At 41.3% G+C, this 15,095-nt stretch overlaps 1 protein-coding gene across 15 annotated transcripts in view; it reads left to right on the forward strand.

Annotated features, from left to right (window-relative positions):
* Window positions 1–14,297, forward strand: part of NEDD4L (NEDD4 like E3 ubiquitin protein ligase) — a 325,991-nt gene extending 311,694 nt beyond the window's left edge. For all 15 annotated transcript variants that reach the window (XM_084832979.1, XM_084832988.1, XM_084832980.1 and 12 more), the window contains 7 exons: window positions 645–718; window positions 4,678–4,738; window positions 6,694–6,753; window positions 8,315–8,422; window positions 8,683–8,779; window positions 9,789–9,861; window positions 12,749–14,297. In XM_084832979.1, the coding sequence (XP_084689105.1) occupies window positions 645–718; window positions 4,678–4,738; window positions 6,694–6,753; window positions 8,315–8,422; window positions 8,683–8,779; window positions 9,789–9,861; window positions 12,749–12,851 (576 nt within the window). In that variant the 3' untranslated portion in view covers window positions 12,852–14,297. The remainder of the gene's footprint in view (window positions 1–644; window positions 719–4,677; window positions 4,739–6,693; window positions 6,754–8,314; window positions 8,423–8,682; window positions 8,780–9,788; window positions 9,862–12,748) is intronic.
* Window positions 14,298–15,095: the final 798 nt, after the last annotated feature.

The following is a 15,095-nucleotide window of genomic DNA, read 5'->3' on the forward strand; positions in this document are numbered from 1 at the left end:
TAACATTATTCTGTAAGGCTGCCATGTGTGTTGACGATGCTTAATAAATAAATAAATACATACATACATATTTGCCTGATGCATGGCAGCCTTTATCACCAGGGGGCCTCTCAGACACCAGAGGCATTCATCTGCCTTGCAATTTATTTGTTTATTTTTGGCTTGCTGAAGCCAATTACTTTGGTACTCTTGACACTTTTTATCCTGGGACCATTGCAGAGCAGCTGTATCGGGTCTGAAGAGATGCCAAATGGTACAGGTATTCCAAAAGCATGGAAAACCCAAAAGCATCTGTGTCGCCACTGAACACTGTTAATTCCTTTATAACTAGGCAGATGACACACCAATTTGCCTTAGCTTTAACTTGCTAATCAAGTGTGGTGCTGAATTCTGATTTATCAATTGCCCTACATCATCAGTTCACCGTTCTTGAAGTCATCTTTAAGCATGAAACATTTTGACAATCAAAATACAACTCTCCATAGGCATTTTGACCCAGATGTCATGTAAGAAACTTTAACATTGCAGAGAGCTTATTCATTAGAAAAATAATGTAATAAATTGGTATATATCACTGTGGCAATAGTTTTTGACATGCTCCTACAGAATAGGTAATTATTTTTCTTTCTGTTTTGTATTCACAGACATATCAAGTTGACTTGAAGCCAAATGGATCAGACATCATGGTCACAAATGAAAACAAAAGGGAATATATTGAGTATGTATATGTATATTTATTCAGTTTAATGTTTTAATGATTTTAGTGGTTTAGCTCTTCAAATCAGACTTCAGAATGATTTCACCAGAAGCCATTCCAGATTAAAGCCCTTTTGATAGCAGTTGTAACTTCACATATCACAGCTCCATAATTAGGGTTTGTTGTAGAAGGAAGTTAATAAGAAAGCAAAGGATAAGTAGTGTGCTCAATTCTCAAGCCAATGTGGTAGTTCTTATTGTTGCAAGTCCCCTGACATGGAGGTGATGCATAATGCCAAAATATGAAATATGAATGACTCCTCCCTAACTAAAATTCATACCTCTCCTAACACTGGTCAAATTTTGACAGTAGACTAAGTACAGAACCCCTGATCTGGATAAGGCCCATAGGGGTGGGGTGTTAAAGTCCCCCTATCCCCACACTAGTGTCCCAATTATAAGGATGAGCTCTGCTGTAATGTGTTTGAAAAGGAACTGAAAGATCTGGGTTCAAATGACTGTACTGCAGTGGACTAGACATGGATGAACCTGTCAGTTATGCTTTCCCCCACATTTGAATGTTTTAAATCTCAAATGCTTTCCAACCCATTTATGAAAACATCTGCACATTTGGTATAAAAACAACAACACCAAAATGAAAATCTCACTCATATTCATCAGCCAAATCCAATAGATATGGCTGTTCCCAGCATGGAGAAAACTATGTTGTACCTGCCTGCCATGTGAAGGCAAGGAGCTTGTCAGAAAAAAAGAGAAGGCAATCCTAACTCAGCATCACAAACACGGCTGAATGCACTGGGATTGAAACTTTTAAGAGCTAAGCACTCGAAGGCCTCTGCCTAGATAGACAAATCGGTTTGTTTCACTTTCCCCCACATTCTAATTTATCAATCACAAGTTATCTCCATCCTGTTTATGAAGAAATGCGTGAATTCTGGTAAGTTCTTATTTAAAAAATGACTGAACGAAATTCTCACCCATCCCTACAATGGACTCACTGGGCCCATTGCAGGGTGGTTAACAAGGCACCATGGCTTGTACCCTGCACATGCTGGCTGGATTTGCGTAAATATCCTCCTCAGCACTGCTTCTCATGTCATGCGAACCCGACAAGGGTGGCTTGTTGGTGTGAGTAACAAAACACCCAAACCCATGGGCTGTTGTGGGGTTTGTTACCCACCCCAACACACGACACTCAGCAGGTTCTCATGACATGCGAAGCAGCACCAGCAGGGGTCATCGTGCAAATCCAGCTGGCACGCAGCTGGCACGTGCAGGGTGGTTAACATGCCACAGTAGTTTGTTAACCATCATGCAATCATGCATACTCGGCCACTGAGCAGTTATGAGCAGATCATTGCATGCCATGCGTCTCCCATTGAAACCATTTGTAATAGTTTTGTTTTTAATGGAACTTTAGCTTTGGTTTCTCATGCATGAAATTGCCTGTGTTACAGCATTGTTGTGAGGATTTAAATATCTCAAGGATTTGAAAGTGTTCTGTGCATTTAAAACTAATTTATTAAAAAAAATAGCTTGGAGTCTAAATTCACTGACTTTCAAGAATCTAAGAGGCCAAACCACATTAGAGTTCAATTTACCTTTCCCTGTAAGGTTTGTTTTGTTTTGTTTTAAATGAAAAGCAGCCTCTGGAGGCTGTTATCAGGAGAGTAGTAGTGTGGAGCGGAGGAAATTTTTTAGTAGAAAAATAGCCAGTAGGGAAAGGCTTAGGGCACAATCCTATTGATTTTGCTCTTGATGATCAGAAACCCCTGAACTCGGAGGCTTTCGATTCTCCAATGCAGGAGCAGTGGAGGCTTATTTGCCATACAGTAATGGTATGTCAGAGGGCAAGGGAAGGAAGCTGGAAGAGGCTCAGGATAACTCATATTCTAGCCTGTCTGGTCTCCTCCCCTCCATGCCCACTGGAATTCCCCCTTTTCCCCTTCTCGAAGGTTGCTTTTATGACCTTAAAGGGCAGCCAGCGCGATTTGTTCCTCACCAGCTGTTAAGGGGACGAAGTGGGGGGGTCAGATCTCTGACTCCCCCTTCTGAGGTCGGAGCACTGTCTCCGACCTAAGAGGGGGGAATCCCTAGTATCCTATGCAGTAGTGTAGTGGCAAATTCAGGAGAGCAGGCTCCCTTCATGACAGTCACAGCCACGCCCCCTTCTAAGACTGTACAACCTTGTAAGATATACAGCCTTCAACTAGAATCCAAAAACAGTGCAGCTGAGAGTAAGACAGGGGTATTTCAATTGGATGTCTGAGAAAAAAAATGCAGGGGTGTTAATCTTTTTCACCCACTCACTCACCTACTCAAACACAAACATTTTAGGTTTTCAGAATATGATGTATTTTGAAAGTATGACTCTACGGAAGCTTCACCCTCTCAAATCAGCCCTCATGGACAGATCTCTTCTCATTTAAACAATGCCTTGCAGACTCCTTAGCAACCCAACATTACCCATTAGCCTTCCCTATGCTCCTTCATTATATCTCTCCCATCCTGCAACAGAAACGTCCACACACCCAGCTGGATTGAAACACACACCTACCTTCTTTCTCCTCTCCACCCAACTGTGTTTTTTTTTTCTGTTTCCCTTCCCTCCACCAGGATTTGTTTGCCTAGATACGTGCCAACCTTGTACCAAAAAGTGTAGCTGACAGAGCAGGTTGCGTTTGGCAATTCTGCTTACTGTAGAAATTAATGTTCAAGAATTAACAGTGCAATCCAACGGGTGTTTATTTTGAATTAAATTTACAGAGATCTTGGGAAGGCAACTAAGGCTGCAGTCCTACACACACATACCTGGGAGAAAGCCCAATTGGCAATTGAACATAGTGGGGCTGACTTCTGAGTAAACATGTGTGATAAATCCTTAAAATTGGCACAAACCAGCCACCTGCCCTGCCCCGTAAGTAAATAATGGTGGCACCACCACCACCACCACGCTCCTGCTGCTGCCATGGCCAGCAGCAGCCCTGAACGGGTGGCCAGACGAAGGCAGCACCGGGCACACAGGCACGGAGCAGGGATGGGCAGAGAAGCCAAGAGCTGAGGAGGAGGAGAAGCAGGGGCGAGAAGAGGCTGCAGTGCTCTCTCAGGCTCGTCGCTCCCTCCCTTTGTCTGGCCAGCAGCCAAGAGGCAGCCGCCCACACTCCCTCTGCTCCCTCCTCCTTCACTAGCAGAATGCGACCCGGCTGGGGGCTGGCTTCAAAAAAAAGTGGTGGCAACTTGCCACCACTACACCGTTGATCCTATGGCCCCTCAGACAATGTCTAGGAGCCATAGGATTGGTCCTTTAAGCACTCCCTTACCCATTCTTCTCCACTCCAGATTGCAGCCGTCAGTGACTACTTTTTGTTAAAAATAAAATGGAGGTAAGTGACATGGAACTCAGTGTTATGTATAGTTTGGCCTTAACTCTAAAATATAGGCATATTAACTAGGAACACCCCATTTGAGGCAATGTTTAAATAGAGAGATTAATTTTCCTTAAACCAAATATGGTAAAAGAGACTATAATCTCCATAGGAACTAGAAGATTACTTTCATGGAATCTCTGCATGGCACACCTCTTCTTAATATAAAAAAGGTCAGCTCTGAAGCACTTTAAAGCGTATGTGCAAAGCTATTTAAATGTCAGGCCATAAAGTGAACCTGAGTTCCCTTTGAATTGCTCTTTTATGCTCATCAGTAATTTTCCTTGGTCTCCCCAAGGAAATCTGAGGAATTAATGAAAAGCCACACACATTCATGAGTTCAGCCTTTACGGAACGGCAGCTGAAATGGAAAGGATTGTGTTTGCCTCGTTCGTTCTATTTACATTTTATCACAGTTCAATGAAAGATTATTGAAGCTGTAAATGGGAAGCGAGAAGAAACGTTAGGGTAGTTAAGAGATTTAAATGATCTCTCATTTCTTCTAATCAGTGTTGTTTTTCTTTGCATACTGTAGCTTAGTCATCCAGTGGCGGTTTGTTAACAGGGTTCAAAAGCAAATGAACGCATTTCTGGAGGTAAGCTGCTTCTTTAGCCTCTTGCTTTAATGTTTTAAATAACCTATATTTTATGACCATAAATTGTTTTAGATTAATGGCTTTTTAGCAAAAACAGCAGTATATAAATATAAATAATGCATAATAATTGTTGTCTTCTGCTGCACAGTCTATATTTATTGGGTCTGAGCTAGATTTTGCTTTTCTTATTGAAGAGTTAGGCAGTCTTCCAATGAATAAATCAAAGCAATATCAACGAAGTATGAAAATCCACGGCACAATCCACTGAGCAACACCCCATTTACACTCCACTTACTTATGGGTGTAGCAGCTCAATAAAGCTATCCTCCTTCCCTCCATCTCTGCACATTGGGGAAGAAATGGGATTATTAGACTATGCAGGACTTGCAGACTGGCCTTCTGTTCTAAAAATGGCTAGTGAGGTGGAGGAAGAGGAAGGTGAGAAGAGAACCATGCACTATGCAGTGTTTTTATCCTTGGAGCTGGTGGGGTGATAGAGGGTAAATGTTTAAAGACATAAAGATGCCTAATTTTTAGTACTTCATTGGTACATAGGCTTGTTTTCATTCATGTTAAAAGTAGCCAGAAAATCCAGCTATAAGCTACTAACATTTCAATCTTGGAAAGGCATCAATCATTTAATCCCCAAACATGTTCCTCAAGTCCTCTCAGGCCTTTCATTATTATAACAAGGACTTTCATTACTATTAAAAGCACGATTCATACGAAATGATTATGTGCATTCAGGGCGTGAGCAAGCATATGAGACCTCTTCTAAACATGCAACAGAATGAGGTGGCAGAAAGATTCCGTTAGAGACTGCAAGTAGGGAATGCCATTTTTTAAATATTCCTCCATCTGAAAAGAACTAGCAAATCAGGATCAAAGGTTCCAGTTGAGTTTGCTCCTTGTTGTGCTACTTTTCTATTTGCACTTTTTAAAAAGAAATGCAGGGAAACATTTACAAATATAATCCTCCACCTGCAGCCTGAAGTAGTACAGATCATCCTACCACCAGAATTGCTCTATCCCCTCACCCTATTGCCCAGGCACACCAGGCTTTTTGAATGCCAACCAGCAATACATTGTGGAACACCCTTGAGCTGGACAAGCAGGAAGCACTACATACAATTGCATCTTGACACTAGTTCCGGTTTAGCTTTTGCTCACAGCTCACAGCCCAATCTAGCCACTAGCATTATCCATACATTATGCTAGTGGTTAGCAACCGATACATGTTCCAGAACCAGGTTTATCTGTGGTAGCAAGTGCAGTAAAGAGCCCTATGGCAACTGAAAGCTCTGTGCCTGGATTGTTTAACGTTGTCTCCAAACCCAGACCTCTGGCTTGTCTGTCCCCTGACAAGCCAGAGAAATAATGTATGGTTTAGCAGGTTGTTTAGTTGCTCCTGCTTGCACTGGGAGCGATCGGGCAGCATGCACCAAATTGTGGGTTGTTATGATGTACAAACCGGGCCTTAGGCTATTTCAGCAGATGGAAGAAGCAGACCGTTTTTTCAGGCCTCCATGATTCTGCATATTGCAGCAGTGGCAGTGTGAATAACCCTGGGATGGAGTAGAAAGGTGTGTTTCTGTCATGAACCCAACAACATCCCCACATCACCCGTGGCACACACTCTGGGGTGCTCTCATAGCAGCTCAGTTTGTTTGAAGCAGGCCGTATTTTTCTTTCACTTCTTCACTGTGTACTTACTTGGCACTAAGAAATAAATACATTGTTGAGGTTTTAGAAGGAAACCAAACTTCTCTAAATTAGAAGCTATTTTCCTCTGGATTGATGTATTTCTCTCCTAACCTATTCTGTAACTTTAAGGGAAACTTAGTAATCTGCAACATTAAGACCTGAGACTCTGCCTTATTTATGGGAAAGACATTCAAATTCATTAAGGAAAGTGTTTGTGCTTTCTTCTCTCCCCTCCCCCACCCCGGTTTCAGGGTTTCACGGAACTCCTACCTACTGACTTAATTAAAATTTTTGATGAAAATGAGCTGGAGGTTAGTTGCCTTTTATTTTTGTCTTCCTTTACTCGTATGAACAGCATTTTATAGAATATTGACACAGTAATTGGTTGTGGTGTTCAGTAAAAAAAAAAAAATTCTGTTGACACACAAATTCTGCAAGGTGCCTCCTCATATACTTAACTGTCATCAATCCAGCAGTTCCTTTGACTTTCATGGGGCTTCCTAATAACACAAGAGCATGAGCCTCAAAGACACTCCATCCAGCCATGCACTAACGCAATACATTTTTCTTTTCCTAATATATCAAAAGAAAATCATGTAGCCCAACCTTATATCTGTTTACTCAGAAGGAAGTCCCACTAAGTCCCCCTTAGCCACATATCTAAAATATTATCTTCTCTTATGTCTTACGGTTCATTCTTTTTCTAAGTTTTCTTTTAATTTTTCAGAATGTTTTCAGAACGTTTAGCAAAAGTACAGTCTTCTTTTTAATTCCTCAGGCTACAATTCTATATCCATTTACCTGGAGATAAGTCCCACTGAATTCAATAGGACCTACTTCTGAGTAGATGTGTATAGAATTGCGCTGTTAGTTACTGATTTACAGTGCCATCCTCAGAAGGTAGCCCCACTGAAGTTCAGTGGGGACGTACTCCCAGATAAATGGGTAGAGGGTTGCAGCCTCATCAGTTGGTGTTGCCAACATAGATTATTGATTACTTCCAGCATAGATTGTTGTTTTCAGTATTAGAATTAAATGAACCATTGCTAGTATGTAAATCTAGCGAATAAAGGAAGTGGGTGAAAACAGAATTAAAGGAATGGCTTTGATTGTAAGCCATTATTTCATTAATTGCCTTGAGTGATTTGGCCGAAAGTTAGTATATAAATGTAATAAGTAAATAATAATAAATAATGTATACTCAATTGTCCTCCCTTTCTCCCCCCAATATGGTAGTAGGGAATGTTTCAAGCATGTGGATTGCATTAGGCTGCAAAATTAAATGCATTTACTAAGGAATAAACCCAGTGAACGCAGTGGGACTTTTGAGTAAACATGTATAGGATTGCATGGTTAGTGATTTTTAGTTTGTCTCTTAGAATACAATTTTACCTGGCTCTCACATGTCACCAAATTGATCCTGGAAACGCATGTGAAAATACTTTTAGATATTTCATGTTAGTAGAATCAAGTCTGTTTTTGTTGTTTCTGCTAGGCACAACATTGTATAAGTATAGGTCTGTATGTATCTACTAGTAGAAATCTCAAGAATCTTAACAGAAAGAAAGAAAAAAACTTCATCTGTATGCAGTTTTCTCTATTACCTTAATAAGACTCACACAAAAAAAAGGTTGACATGCTGCCCATAAGAAAAGTTCAAAAATCCATATTAGTGTAATACCTTTATTAGGCCACCCTTTTGTGATCTTTTGGTTGGTGTAGTAAAGATATTGTACTAATATGGATTTTGAAACATAGTAAGACTGTTTTAAAATAGCAGGAAACTTGGGATGGCAGAATTTGAGAAAACACCACATCCTCGTAGTGTACCAGTGGATGACAATCCCTCAAAAAATGTTCATTTATTCACAGTTGCTAATGTGTGGTCTTGGTGATGTTGATGTCAACGACTGGAGACAACATGCGATCTACAAGAATGGATATTGTCCAAACCATCCTGTCATTCAGTGGTTCTGGAAGGTAACACTGTAATTCTCAGTGTAAACTCTGAGCTTTTCTCCTCACTGCCTTCTTCCTGATTCTGTTTTTTAAAACAAACATTGATCTCTGATTATTTTTTTTTATGTATATGAGAGTTCTTGAGGAGACCTCTGCCTGTTTCCAGATTGCAATTTCAGTTCTAAAACCCTGATGTAAAATGAAGTTTCTGGCTGAGCCTGTGGGTGTGAGAGACACATCTTTAATGCATTCATAAGCTTCCATAACTGTCTGGTTTATAGGCTGTTCTACTGATGGATGCTGAGAAACGTATCCGACTGCTGCAGTTTGTAACTGGGACATCACGAGTGCCTATGAATGGATTTGCTGAACTTTACGGTGAGTTAATCTGTACAGGTGATTGAGATGCTTTGCGATGGTTTTTCCAATAACTTTGGACAGGATGCTCTGGAAACATGCATTCTTTAAAAAATTGAAGGGATGTATCACCCACCCCACCCCTCACCCCTAAGTACAGACCTATGGAAAGATTGCTTTGGTCACAAACACAAGAGCCACATTTTAGTGTGAGCTAACTTTCTACTTAGTATGCATGGGGTTAAGGATGCAGACCAGTTTTTTTGTCACAGGGCACCTCCTTAAGGGAAACTTGTTAAGGGGATCTCAGAGGAAGCAAAGCCTCAGGGCAGAGCTACACATAAGGAGGCAAACCCAGGTTGCCTCATAACCCTTTTTGTGCCTTATAATTTTTGTGATTTGGGGGGGGAGAATCAGTGAGCAGCAGGGGGTGCTTAATCTTTTTCCTGCCCATTGATCATCCCCAGGAAATGCTCCATTGGCTGTTTAAAGCTAAATTTGGCCTTTTTAGGCCACTGTCATGGTTTACTGCTGAAATTCAGCAGCAAGTCAGTTGTTTTGCCACTGCTGTGGGAAATTCAGGGCCAGTGGAGGTTGCACTTCAAGCCATGGGGGCCACACGGAGCCTGTGTGCTGTGTGTTGCGTCTTGCAGGATGTGTCTTGCCCTGACCCTGGCAGACAGAGGACTGGTTCCCCAGAGGAGTCTAGCCCAGGGCTTGTTTTCTCTGGCTCAAAGTACTCATGATTTGACCAGCTCCTGCTCCAGCTCAGTGTTGTGGCATGTACGGAGTCAGGGCCTGAGCTCAGCTAGCCTGCAGTTTGCACCCCTGGTTGCTCTTCCTTTCCCAGTCAGAGCACGCACACACATTTTGCTCATGGAAAGGGTGCAACCATATCTAGCAACAGCTCACACCCTCCCAGAGGCCACACTTTACAGACAGGGTCACTGATGGAGTAATTAGTTGTAATGTTTCCCAGTAATATCTGACATGCATCTGTTCCATTCACATGTTTCTACTTCTGATCCAGGTTCAAATGGTCCTCAGCTGTTTACAATAGAGCAATGGGGAAGCCCTGATAAGTTACCCAGAGCTCACACATGGTAAGTTAGAAACTGCAAGCATTACATTATATATGGATATTAAATCTGATCATATCCAAGTCAAGTCTGAGGAAGCTGCTTTCGGCTGAATGTGATGGGTTTCCCCCCTCCCCTATGTTAGGTTTCTACATTAACTTTCATACGTCAGGCTTGTGTGTTAATGAATGCAAAATGCAAATATGAGAAGGGTCATGACATTAAGAATGCTATAGAATCCAAGGTTCATTTGAGTCGGACTTGCCAAGACTAATTTGAAATACCAGGCAGTGCCATGCAAGTTATATAGTAAGAGTATGAGCATCAAGTTGACAAATTCTGCCTGTAATGCCAAAGATGGCTGGCTAGAAAAGGTTTAAATTATTATAATGAGACAGTTCCACTTTTTTGTTGGTAATATTTGGTTTTTTTATTATTATTTATTTAAAATTCTTATACCCCACCCTTTCTCCCAAACAAGCTCAGAGCAGCTCACAAAATTAATGAAACAAGTATCAGTAAAACAACCATAAAATCATACTTCCTTACTAAAACAATTAAAATACAACAATAATAAACTAACCTAAAAACACCAAAACCAATAAGACAGGAGCCCAAATGCTTGTGTAAAAAAAAGGTCTTTGATTTATGGTTTAAAATAATCATAGTGGGACAGAATTCGCACAGTAATCACACTATGTGTAAATCACATTTAAGGCTATCCTGTGTGAGGTGTGGAGGGGCAGAGAGTTTGGCCCAGTTGCTTCCGTAAACCCCATCTTACCCCTTTTCTACTTATTTTTGTGCTGCCAGCAAGTGTGCAGGCAGTTTCCACATCAAGGGTATGCATGGTTGGGCAACTGCTTAGGGCCCCCATCCCAGCAGCGGCCCACTGACAAGATCCCCCTGGAGTTGCTCCTCCTCTTCACCATTGCAATCTGTTTGTTCACTTGCCTCACAGAAAATGGTGGTGGCGAGAATGATGGGCAATGGATGCCCCTGCCTACTTGCTCCCTAGTTCTTAGCCTGTCAAGCAAGCAAGTGGTAGCAATGAGGAGGAGGAGGAAGAGCAAGAGCAGCTGGTGATGATGGTGTGGAGAAGGCAGACTCACTGAGGGAGGAGGTCCATTGAGGGTGTCTTGCCCAAGGGCCCTCAAAAGCCTAGAGCTGGCACTGTGTACAGTGATTTTCAGAATTGTTCGTATTCCACACTAGAAGCTGTGGGTGCCGGTAAATCTTTTCCCTAGTCCCTGACCCTTGTGAGTTAGGGATTTTTTCCCAGGAAGCCAGGCCTGCTCCCAATCCCAAAGCAAGGGGATTTAGCAGAGCACAGGCCTGACCTGTTATATAGAAAAGCTCTCTCTTTTCAGAAGCTTCTTTCACCTTACAGATACACTGAAACATTTGAAATAGCAGTCTAGTCTGGAAAAACCTCTCTCATTTCATATTGTGGGTAACTTATTTTGACCTGATGCCAGGGGAACAAATCACCTCCGAATCCTGCAGTTTTTTGGCTGCAAGTCTTCAGGCTATCTTTATGTCATGCTTTTCAAGTTACTTTTCAAGACACAATTAATAATAATGAGAGTCATATCGATACTAAACAATTCTACCAAGGGCTTAAAATAAGGTCTTACTGTAGTCGGTGGCAGATAGTCCCGGAGGAAACAGGGAAGGAAATAAATTGATACATACTTTCATTTTTTTTTTTTTTTAAAGCAGGCCAGTAAGAATGCTAAGAGAGATGCCAAGCTCGAAAGAGCTTTAAAAATAGAGCTTTAATGTGTCTGCTTTAAAGGAAGATGGAATATTGAAAAGAAGAAGGCTGGAAAGCGAACTGAAGTCCCTCACGTTACCTGTATATTACCTTTCCTTCTTGACAAATTTATTACCCTCCACCACCCACACACACACACACACACACACCCTTTCTGAAAAATAGATAGATCAAGACAGAACATTTAACTAGGCACAAAGAATTGGCTGCTTCTCTCCTTTTGTTCTTTTTGGTCACTGTGATCCATTTCTGATCCCTCCTCTAATTCTTTCCCTTGGGAAATGGGTAGCCAGAGCTTTGTGGAAAGTCTGTGAATTAACAATGCACTACGCGAGAAGAGGAGAAAACACTATTCAAGGGCTGCAGCTTTTTCTTAGAAGCTCTTTATGCTGCTGCATCACTAAAAAGCATATTGGAAAGCACAAATGGCGTTATAACACAATGCACTGGGACTTTCTCTTGCACAAAGCCCATTGAAATGAAGCTGCTCACAGCATGAGCACACAACTGCATACCCCACCCTGCAATTAAAAACATATGTATTGCATTCTTACTGTCAGCCCCAGGTCTGGCAAAATCCCAGCAGGTTTCAGCAAGGAACATAGCCAATTTGTTGTCCCTCAGACAGACTCCTTTGAAATGCCTGTTAAAAACAGCACTCAACATGCCAAATATTGCCGAAAGCAGGGCTGGCATCAAAGATGGACATGGTTAGTCACTGCCAAGGGCACATGCCCTAGTAGGGGCCTACTGATACAAGCTCCCTGGACTTCCTCCTCCTCTTCACCACTGCAACCTGCTTGTTCACCCACCTCTCACTCTGGCCCAGACAAGGGTGGTGATGAGAAGGAGGAGCAGGAGATGCCCCTGCCGACATGCTCGCCGGCTCTCTGCCTGGCAAGCAAGCAAGTGGTAGCCATGATGAGAGAGAGAGAGACAGAGGAGGAGCAATAGCAGCTGGTGACAATGACTGTGAGAACGTAGACTCGCTGGCGGAGGGGGCCCATTGAGCGTGTCTTGTCAGAGGACACTCAAAAACCTGGAGCCACCACTGGCCACAAGTCACAAAATGCATATCTCTCTGACGTTAATACAGCTCGGTGACTAGGACACCTCTCTCCACTTCCATTTCAGCTTTAATCGCCTTGACTTACCTCCGTATGAATCTTTTGAAGAATTGCGAGAGAAGCTTCTTATGGCTGTTGAAAATGCTCAAGGATTTGAAGGAGTGGATTAAGATGGCACCTATTCCTGATCGTTACTATTCTTGTTATTATTGTTAAAACAAAGATTCTGTTCACGGAGCAAGTTCTGCGTGCACTTTTCGATTGGCCCAACAGATGTTCTACAAGAGACAGTGGCAGAACAGTTGCACAGTGGTTGGTTCACGGAGCAAACTCTTGTACAGTGCAGATGTCTAAATCCAACAATTGGAAGTAACTTTCTCTCACCTGTGGATAGTGTTTCTGAAATTTTCCATGGCAAATTACCAACTGGTTGATGTGTACTCTGACTACATTTCAGCAGGACTTGTTCTATTTATGTTGTGCCTCTGTAGGCAAAAGCCCTTAATAAATGTTTTACATACTTTCTAATGACAATGAATGGAATTAATCATTTTACAGGTATAGTATTACAGCTCATGTTTACTTTTTAAAAATGATTTAGACATTTTCAGATTTTATTTCATTACAATTAAACAAAACAAATCATATACTGGGAAAATGAGCTTATTTCTTTTGATTTAGATTTTATGCCAGTGCCATTTTATTATCAAAAGTCCCTTTTTGTTGTTTTTAGCCTCATGCCCTTGATCATTCAGAATCCTAGGAGCAACCTTTTGTAAGAAATGTTCTGCAGATTGGAAATATTATCTGAAAAAATACCGAATGCCTTTTAATCATGTGAATTGAACTTTCACAGACCACAGAGAGAAAACAGAATTGGCAGTTTGGGTGTATAGTATTTTATACAAATGAACAGATTATATACAAATTACTGGAGGATCATAACATAATACAGCATGCCAAATCTCTCATTCAATAAAGAAATTGCCTCACTATTCCTTAATAATATTTATATGTATTATAGCTCTTTTGGTGATGGGGTTAGCATTATTGTCATAGGGGGGGAAATGCTTAATCCCGTTGCTTACTTTTGTATAGTGACTGTTTTACTAATTCTCTACTCTTTGCAATGAAAGCATTTTGAATGAATCCTGGCTGTGCTTGATCTGGAGGCTGTGGAAACCAGATCCATGCAATCTCCTGTTTGTATGCATTTGCTAATGGTATCTAAATGATAAGGATTTCCCCCCCTTTATTTTTAACTGCACCGATTCTAGAAGCACTTTATGTACCACATGGAGCTCATATCTTCTTTTTTTAATCACAGATATTAATGTGATGATATACCTTATCCCTGCCCATGTCTTTTTGGTGCGATATATTTCAGTTGTGAATTTGGCAGCGGCTGACAAAGTAAAGCAAACAAACCTATAGAGCTGAAACTGCAGACACTAATTGTACTTTGTGAGGTTAGGGTTTTTTTCCCCTGATCAAGATTTATTTAATATACACAGTTATCTAGCCACTTTTGTAACCTATGACATGTTGCATGATTAAATGATAATGCTCGACTTGTAACTGTTATGTAATAGATTAAAGGGGAAAGAGCAGATGTGATACCTGTGATCCACTTGAAGAGGTATTGTAGCAGAACCCGTTTGACCAATCACAAAGCTGATTCAATTCGGCTTGGGATGTCTTTGCCCACTTAATGCAATACCAGCAAGTGAGGCACAATCTAGGCACAATACCAGCAAGTGAGGCGCAAGTGACTAAGGCTGCATCTTAAACACTCTTGCTAGGGAACCCATTGAACACAGTGGGATTTATGTCTGATTTATGTGCACAAGATTGTGCTGTACAGGTTATTTTCACAGGTGAGGCTTAAATCAGCTTCTCCTTAAACTGGCCTCCGATGCAAACATAAAACCATGACCACAGCAATCTCTTTTTTCCATATTCATTCTTCCTGTCTTCTTTGCCCTCTTTTTTCCTTTTTTCTATACTCCATCTTTATTCTTTTCTTTTAAAAAATTAAGGAAGAAATTTGTAGAGGTGCTGCAGGTAAAAGCCACCTTAGGCCAGGGGTACAATCCATTTCTGGCTCACAACCAGAGGTTAATGGGCAAGTATATACACTGGGTTCATCTTAATCATTCTGCCCCTTCAACTTCCAGATCCTGTTATCCACACCAAGGTGGGTTCTCTCCCTCTTTCTCTTTAGTTTTGTACAAAATGGTCCATAAATGGCTACATCAGTATTTGGGGGTCAGGAAGTATTAAATTCATGCTCTAGTTCTTGATGATGTTAGGTAAGAAACTTAATGAAAGGTAAATGCTCTGTTTTCAGAAAAAACCTTAACGAGACCATAACTTTGAAGCTGAACATAAAACCAGGGATCAGAAAACCACAA

Source organism: Heloderma suspectum, chromosome 2, assembly GCF_057233095.1.
Source record: "Heloderma suspectum isolate Gila_16-S chromosome 2, 16-S_ref, whole genome shotgun sequence".
NCBI lineage: Eukaryota > Metazoa > Chordata > Lepidosauria > Squamata > Helodermatidae > Heloderma > Heloderma suspectum.